This window comes from Cupressus sempervirens, chromosome 2, assembly GCF_028749045.1.
Source record: "Cupressus sempervirens isolate cs-2001-9-10 chromosome 2, ASM2874904v1, whole genome shotgun sequence".
Taxonomy (NCBI): domain Eukaryota; kingdom Viridiplantae; phylum Streptophyta; class Pinopsida; order Cupressales; family Cupressaceae; genus Cupressus; species Cupressus sempervirens.
Window position 1 is genome coordinate 713,697,739 of NC_143119.1, and position 9,533 is coordinate 713,707,271.

The following is a 9,533-nucleotide window of genomic DNA, read 5'->3' on the forward strand; positions in this document are numbered from 1 at the left end:
TGGGCTTTAACGATACACAAATCACAAGTTCTAACACTACAAAAAGTTACTATCGATTTTGGTCGCACTGAAAGAAGTGGTCTCACATTTGTTGCAATATCACACATAAAATCTTTACAAGGAATAAGAATTATGCCAGCCTTCACATATGATAGATATGGGAAAATGAAGGTAGGAAAGCAAATTGCTAGAAGGAAAGAAGAACAAAGCAGATTGGGAACCTTAGAAGTTATTTGATGCATTAAGCATTTTGTCAACACATTTTTGTTGTTTTTTTGATACATAATAGACATTATCAATAAATTTTGGTGGTTTGTACTTCTCAAAATAATGAACAATATCATTATATTTTGTCTCTTGATCTAGATGCTTGGTGATAAAATGTAATATTCATTTAATTATATTATATAGGTTTGGTATTTCAAATACATTATTTTGTACTCAAGTTAGTTATTTGAATTGTTAAAATTGTATTTTCCTAATTTTATGTGTTTATACATTTTAGGTTTACTAAAGCTACAGTTTTTCATATGAGAAAATGTAAATATTACTCTTTAAAAAAATATTAATATGATATCGTATCTTGTTTGAAAAATAAAATAGATAGGAATAACTATTCCAAACTAACAAGTTGAAATTTATCTATGTAACATCATGTCCTTATAATTTTATATTTGGTTTTCTATTTCAAGTTTATTTTGTGAGAATTCACCTTGTAAAAAAATTAATCTCTTATTCTGAGTATTTTTAATATTTCTTGCACAACATTTAGTACTAAACATTATTTATTTTAACTCTTACTTGATTACAAATTATGGATAATTTTACGATCATAATTTTGAAATACTAATATTTTTTGTTTTTAGTGTTTTTGTAGTAAGGAATTGAAACAATGGATGCTTCAAAAAAAAAATCAGAAATCATTGTTGGAAGCCCGAATGGCTCCGTAAACTCTAATACTTTTTTTGAATCTCATATTGACAAATGTGTAAGATTAGTTACAAAGTACTACAAATGTATTGTTAAAACTCTTGAACACATGGCCTTAACAATTGATGATCCCAATGAGCTAGAAATATGGAAAATGGTCGATGTTGCAAAAAGAGTTCGTGAGGCATCTCATTATGTTGATGCATTTCCATCAATGATGAAAAAATTTCATCGTGATCATTGCACAAATAAAGGCCATAATAGCAATCTAATCACTGAAGAATATGTCTTGTACTTACATCATTACGACGAAGTGCTTTATATATAGTCATTACTTCTTTGACCTTTTCTACTTATTGGATATTAAATATGATTATACTAGAACATCTCTTTTCTCTTTGATTGATGTAAGTTAACAATAAAAAGCTTTTTTTTTATATGTGATTTTTATGTGGTTTTATAAATGTCTTCCATATTCTTTTTTAACTTTTTACTCTTCATGTGATGTGTATAGTATACTTTCATAACTCTATATTTGAAATATGTGTAGGCTATACTTTCATAAGTCTATATGCATGACTTTCTAATATGTTTGGTATCAAAATATTACTTTATATGGAAGTGAAAAATATGCGGTAACACAAATAAATAAAACATTAAATTTATTTGTAATAAATCATGTGTAAATCCTAAACCTAACCATGATTAACACTAAACCTTATCCCTAATTATTATAGTAATAAATATTTAGTAAGAGTAATCCTAATACTAAACCTAACCATGATATAAATTGTAATCAAATTAATTATGCATTATGTGACGCACACTGTGACTGCTACTAGCTAATATATACTCTATGTGTTAAATACGTCGAGATGCATCAAGGCATTGAATTTTTTTGTTATTCACTTTTAAAATGCATTAAAAAAATTCAACGCCTTGATGCATCTCTACGTATTTTACATATAGAGTATATATTAGCTAGTTTTAAAATACCATTTTGATATTGGCATAGACATTGCCCTTTTTGATAGGATCTAATTATCAATGTGCATAGAATTGAAAATGAGATAGATTCTAATTACAAGAGTCTTTCATTTTCTTCAATAAATTATAATTAGTCGAAACTTTTTCCACTCTTATTATATCATATATAGTTAATGTGTTTCTATAAAATATATAATATATAGTTTTTTTTTTGTAATAAACTATTATTAGTAAACAAATTCAATCTAATTTCTACTTTATATAGTGCATTTTCTTTGTTTATTATTAGTTAAAAATTAATTCTATTTTCTATTTTATTTATTTATTACTTTGTTTATTATTAGATTTGTGCTAGATGTGTATAGGAAACTACCAAATCTTCTATGTCCTTAAAGTGAGAATTCAAGAACTTGTAAATTGCCAAAAAAAATTAGAAATAATAGACTAAATATAAATGTCTAAGAGAGTTAAGTATATATTTGGATCTTGTTAGTAATAGGTGTTGGAAATATCTCTTCTCCCTTACTCTCTTTGTTGATATGAATTTAGATTAAACATCTCATATTCCTATTTTAGAAATTTCTTGCCTTGGAATTGAATATGTTGTTGACAAAATGTGTCTAACATGCTCAATTTTGTAGATATATAAGTAGCAATTATTGTAATAATTAAGCCTAGAGATTATTGGGGGCTGCGAATCTGTAATCTACTAAAAAACAAAACTCAGATATGATAATTATTTTTATTAAGTAACCATAATATTCATACAATGATAAATTCCTACTTACAAAAGAACATACAACAACAAATGATCATCCACAAAACATCAACACACAACACTGATATTTTTCTCACAAAAACCCAATTTGGGTAAATACCATGATATGATTGATTCCCACAAATGTGAAATACACTCTTTTCAAGAATGTTGTGTGGGGAGCATAGTCTAGTTTAGAACCTACAATAGGTTCAGTTAAGGAAAGACCCTATTAAGAGTCGCCTAGTTAAGGGATTTCTCTCTATTCCTTTTAGGAGCTTTACCCTACTAGGAGAAGCCTTGTAAGAGGATTTCAAACACTAACAAAAATGTCACCTTATTAAAGGATTTAGAAATGAGGTGTGTTAAGATCTACCCAACTAAGGGATTTACTTGTTGCAACTATCAGGAGAGAACAAGTGAGATGATCTAATGGATAACACTGCATCTTGCTAGTACAAACCCAATTAATCACATAAAACTCCCTCACATTCAAATACAAATTTTTTTTGAATCAAACAAATTGATTCACACCCTTGCAACATCATACACATGATCTTTACCCTTACACACACCTTTTTGAACATAGGATGATATTAATAGATTACATCAATTAGGGCATTTCCAACAACTTAGCTTTGATCTAAAATTCAGATTCCCTCCTTAGAAGTCTATCAAACGTGTTTGAATCATTCCTCATCTCGCACCAACATTAGTATTCAATCATACAACAATCTGACAAGAAAGTCAAAATGTATGACATTTCCTGACGTAGATGTGCCTCTTCATGAATCTTCAATCAACTCAACCAATATGAGCCATAGACAACTATCCATATTAGCATGGACATGTCATCATGTAATCCAAGTGGTGCTAATAGGAATGTCATATATATTTTCTTATTGGCTTGTTTCTTCTTTAATTTATTATTTTTATTCATAAAATACTATATATAATTCTTGGTTCTTAAACTTTTCCTAAATTTATAGTAATTCTATTGAAAATATGATCCTTTAACCAATATGATCAAATAGATTAATTCCTCTAGGTTAAGATTTTTCTTAAATGTGGGAACCTCAAACTTAGGTCTTTTTGCAATCATAGAGGTGGCCCTAAGAGCCTTTTTTCTTAAGGGTTCAAGACTTCCTCTCAAGTTTAAAATAGACTTCAAATGAAATACCTTTTATAATTTTTTATGGCCCAAGTGGCACTTCTTTTGATCAATTACATGTTTCAATTGATGGAAACTATATGTAATACATATGTTTTATACACCTATTTTGTACATACTAATGAATTGAAGGAAGAATTGACTAAGTATGGAAGAAATAAAGTAGTATAAATTTTTTTGGAAATTGTTTGGTTGAATATAACCAATTTTGTATTTTGAGGCATAAACCTAATACCTGAGCATAATGAAGGTATATTTTATCATATATTTATATCTTTGTAGCGCTTACTATTTGCAATGGATTATATATGTTATGAGGTTCAATGTATCATTTTTCTAGTAAACAGTCAAGAATAGAGATAGAGATTGGTATATCTTTTTGTAATCCTTTCATATCAATTTTTTGATTTGTTTTTTAGCTCATGCACATAGATTCAACATGGGAGATTTTTTATATGTGGTTTACTAAGGTCTACATTATGTTTTTCATATGAATTTGACCAAATTATCTACATTCTACAATATTCTTCTATTATGCTCTTGAGGTCAACCTAGTGTTGAATTAATTTTGTTTGTGGACATGTAAGAGCGACTTATTAAACTATTTTGATAGATGAAGTGAATTCAATATATGCAAATGATAGGTGAACAAAGGGTTGATTAAGTGGAAACCTTACAGATAAGTGATGAAATGTATAGATTCAATATACAATACCTATAAGGAATTATTTTGACATATATAGATGATGTGATCTAGTTCATTAATCGTGGATTGTTGTCCATAAATTTTGTAACAATGTAATCCTCCCCTTTGTATTTGAGCAATAAGTTGCATATAGTGTGCTTAAATGGACATGTATTCCACCTTTTCTACTTAAACCTTTAGTAGGGTTACTACATTTGTAGAGTATTATGTTTGTGGTTTCGATCCCCATTGCATGGTTTTCCCCCTAACAAGGATTCCAACAAAATAATCATAGTACAATTTTTTTATCATTTCTAATATTTAGACCCTTTGTCACCATGACCCATCTAATTTATCTTGGCCCTAATTTTGTTTCCTTAAATTTTTATATTTTGGAACCTTTGAGGATTTTCTTGCTATGAAAAAGGCTTCCTTGGTTCAAGGGTTTTGTTTGAAAATAACATTTTACATTGATGAGTTTCCATGAATGTAATGCCTACCTCTACTTGACTTTTCTGATTTATTTTGACTGGATTCTTTTAGGTCTATTCTATTATTATGTTTTATGATTAGTGGTGCTGGATTACTATACACATAGATACATATATATACATACATACATACATAAATACACACACACACACACACACACACACACACACACACACACACACATATACATACACACGTACATATACATACACACTTTGTACAAGGAAAATTTATAGCAAAATAAGTATTTGATTCAACAAAAAGATATTTCAAAACAACAACAAAACAAAAAATCTGAATTAACAACAATCGAGATAAGGAAAGAAAAGAGATTGAATGATGAGATAGTCATCAAAGACCAAGTATGGTGGTCTCCTTAATGCAACAATTTTCCCAAATAACAAATTAATTTGATGCATGCTCATAATTTTGGGACTATAAGATTGCTACGAGTATTCAAGTTTACATATACTTAATTGTAGTTGTGCATAATGAGAAATAGGAGCTATTATATAAAAAGAATGGAGGGCTAGGATGTAGTGCATGTGATTAATGATAGAGATGCAATTAGTCTTCATATCTCATGAGAGGTTAATAAGTGTCAACCTAAAAGGAGATGAAAAGGGCATAATGATTGAAAATGACAGAATTAGGAGTGTGAAAAAAACTTTGTCATAAAGACGCTTCTTTTCCTCTCTAAAGTACATAGGATGAAGAATAGAAGAATATATAATTCCTTAGAGAGGACAAGAGGAAAGGAGACCCACATGAGGTACCCTCCAAGGGCATAGCTTTAAAGGCTTCGAGGATAAGTTGGGGTACCTTTGTTATATAAAACATGAGTTGGGACAAGTTGGGGTACCTTTGTTATATAAAACATGAGTTGACCCTCTAACTAATTGATTGGTTAAAATTTGATATGAGAAATTTCTAGTAGTATAATGCCATGGCGCCCATCTTAGTTGACTACATTCATTTATATTCATATAATGCTTAGATATCATTCGGATTTATCGACAAATTTCTTGACGTGGAGTACTCAACTCCGACAAAATAGCTTTCTGCCTGAATAGTCAATGTTTTTCTTTTCTTTTTTCGAAGAAAAAGATTGCCAACCTTGTTCAAATTCGAAATGACTTAAATATATGACAATTGACATTCAAAGTTCAATGAATTATGGTAACTTATAATATGTTGCCACGCTTGCCAAATGCAAATGCCATCAACTATTGATTTCTCCTTTACATCTTATTCCATGGGAGAGAACACATTGTTGGAGGATTTGGTTTACTGGAATGGTATGTTATTCAATAACAATAATAATGCACTAGATTTTGATGAAACAATGTTGGATTTGGATTCAAGTCTGATTGAATTTCCTGTTTGGAGAGACTCATTTGTTGAAGATGGTGAATCATTTGGATCAGAATTGCTCACTTATGATCAGATATTCTCTGATCTCAGTTCAAATGCAAGTGCATCATATGGGCCAGAGGTTCTTGCGGTTGAAGACAATGGATCGGTAGATTCTTGTTTCATGGAACTTGAACTGTCTTCAATACAAGAGGATTTAATGGAGGAAATAAGGACTGGGAAAGTACCCATAAAGACTCAGGGAATTTCTGATTGTGAAATGAATGTCATCAGCATTGAAGCAGAACATGTTTCCAGTATAGAAAACAATAGTGGAAATGATGTGGGTTGTGTGGAGACTGAACCTCTTGACCTCGTGCCTACCACAAGAATCTTGGGTCAATCGAATCAGGCACCCGATGCTTGGGTGACTGAACGTTATGACCCCGTGCCTACCATGAGAAGCTTGGGTCAATCGAATCAGGCACCCAATGCTTGGGTAACTGAAGCTCATGATGTCGTGCCTACCTCAGGAAGCTCTTGCAAATTGAGTCATGCCCCCAACCCCTCTGAAAATCAGGCTTCTGGAAGCTTGATTTCAGACTGTTCAGACTACAGGGGAGTCCTAACCATACATCTTCTAACAGCATGCTGTGAGGCCATATCAGTTGGGTCCCATGATCTTGTTGAGATTCTGCTTTGCAGGTTGCAAGAAATGGTGTCACCAACAGGATCCACCATAGAGAGGGTTGCTTTCTATTTGTCTGAGGCATTGCATCAGCTTCATGGTGGTGATCACATGCAACTGAAGATGCCCAAATCAAGGGACGTGGGAGCTTTGATCTTATTCAACCAAGTCTACCCTTTTATCAGAATACCTCATTTCACTGCTAACCAGAGCATTCTAGAAGCAATCAATGGCCCAAGAAAAAAACTCCATATCATAGACTTTGACATAATGGAAGGGATGCAGTGGCCTCCATTAATGGAAACCTTGAAAAGTGAAGGTCACAGAATTGATCACCTCAAGATCACAGCCCTTAAATGGGATTGTGATAACGAAAATGATGATGATGATGAAGTGCCATTGTGTACAGACACAGGAAGAAGGCTATCTGAATATGCAGAGTCACTGGGTATTCCATTTTCATTTGAGGAAACAACCTTGAAAAACATGAAGATCAACAAGGATGAAATTGTAGCATTGAATTGCATGTGGGAATTGCCACATATGTGTGGGAGAAGCAGAGAAAGCTTAATGGCTTTCATTAATGGCGGACGCCAGCTAAATCCAGATGTTCTGATCATTGGAACAGGGCCTCCTGATGAGCACCATGCAAATCTCAACTTGTTGCAGAGTTTTGGGGAATGTTTGAGAAATCTATGTGCTGTTTTCGACTGTTCGGAAGCAGGATTGGCAGGGCAATTTGGGCTTGCAAGAACAAAGATTGAAAATTTGTTCTTGGCTCCAATGATTTGCAGATCCTTAAATCATTTTTCCTCTGAAGATGGCGAAATGGGTCCTCTGGTAATGGATATTCCACCTAACTGCGGCTTCACTGCAGGCGAAATAAGCAATAAAAACGCCATTTTTGCAGAGCAGATGCTCCCAATTCATTACAGAGTGGAATTTGAAGGTTCTCACAAGATTCATCTGCAATGGCATTCCGCTGTTTTATCTCGCGTCTCTGTTTGGAAACCCGCTAACGACTATTATAAGGCTGGTTAGTTGTTGCCATATAAAATTGCTGATCATATCTTTTATGTTTTATTAATGTACGAAGTACGATTCTTTTCAAAAGGCTGGACTTAGACGATAAGACGATACAATTCTGTCCTTTTTAAAAGACTGGACTTAGCTTGCCAAATAAAAAACTCTTTGTTTTAGTAGACCTTAATAAAATATTCACTTGAGTGAGTAAACTTTAAAATACAATTTTTTATGTTTTTGATAGGATCTAATTATCAATGTACATAGAATTCAAAATGAGATAGATTCTAATTACAAGAGTCCTTCATTTTTTTCAATAAACTATTATTAGTTGAAACTTTTTCCACTCTTCTTATATCATATCTAGTTAATGTGTTTCTATAAAATATATAATATTTAGATTTTTTTAAATAAATTATTATTAGTAAACAAACGAAATCTAATTTCTACCTTATATAGTGCATTTTCTTTGTTCATTATTAGTTAAAAATTAATTCTAATTTGTATTTTATTCATTTATTGCTTTGTTTATTATTAGATTTGTGCTAGATGTGTATAGGAAACTATCAAATCTTTCATGTTTTTGAAGTGAGAATTCAAGAACTTGTAAATTGCTTTAAAAAATTAGAAATAACAGACTAAATATAAATGTCTAGGAGAGTTAAGTATATATTTGGATCTTGTTAATAATAGGTGTTGGAAATATCGCTTCTCCCTTACTCTGTTGATATGAATTTAGATTAAACTCCTCACATTCATGTTTTAGGAATTTCTTGCCTTGGAATTGAATATGTTGTTGACGAAATGTGTCTAACATGCTCAATTTTGTAGATATATAAGTAGCAATTATTGGAATAATTAAGCTTAGAGATTACTGGGGGCTATGAATCTATAATCTACCAAAAGATGAAAGTCGGATATGATAAATTTTTTTATTAAGTAATCATCATATTCATGCAATGATAAATTTGTGCCTGCAAAGGAACATACAACAACAAATGATCATCCATAAAACATCAACACACAACACTGATAATTTTCTCATGAAAACCTAATTTGGGTGAATCCCATGATATGATTGATTCCCACAAATGTGAAATATACTCTTTTCAAGGGCTTTGTGTGAGGAGCGTAGTCCATTTTAGAGCTTACAATAGATTTAGTTAACGAAAGACCCTATTAAGAGTCGCCTAGTTAAGGGATTTCTCTCTCACCCTGTTAGGAGCTTTACCATACTAGGAGAAACCTTGTAAGAGGACTTCAAACACTAACAAAAATTCCACCTTATTAAAGGATTTAGAAATGAGATGTGTTAAGATCTACCTAGCTAAGGGATTTTCTTGTTGCAACTATTAGGAGAAAACAAGTGAGAAGACATGATGGATAACACTGCATCTTGCTAGTACAAACCCAGTTAATCACATACAACTCCCTCACATTCAAATAC

The 9,533-nt window shown here is 31.6% G+C and overlaps 1 protein-coding gene across 1 annotated transcript; it reads left to right on the plus strand.

Annotated features, from left to right (window-relative positions):
- Nucleotides 1-6,277: 6,277 nt before the first annotated feature.
- Nucleotides 6,278-8,104, plus strand: LOC149575370 (protein NODULATION SIGNALING PATHWAY 2-like). Its single transcript, XM_089816033.1, has one exon. The coding sequence runs from the start codon at nt 6,278-6,280 to the stop codon at nt 8,102-8,104; it is 1,827 nt and encodes a 608-aa protein (XP_089672159.1).
- Nucleotides 8,105-9,533: the final 1,429 nt, after the last annotated feature.

What these genes read in the sequence shown, in the direction of transcription:
- LOC149575370 (XM_089816033.1), top strand. Translation starts at nt 6,278, where the DNA reads ATGGGAGAGAACACATTGTTGGAGGATTTGGTTTACTGGAATGGTATG.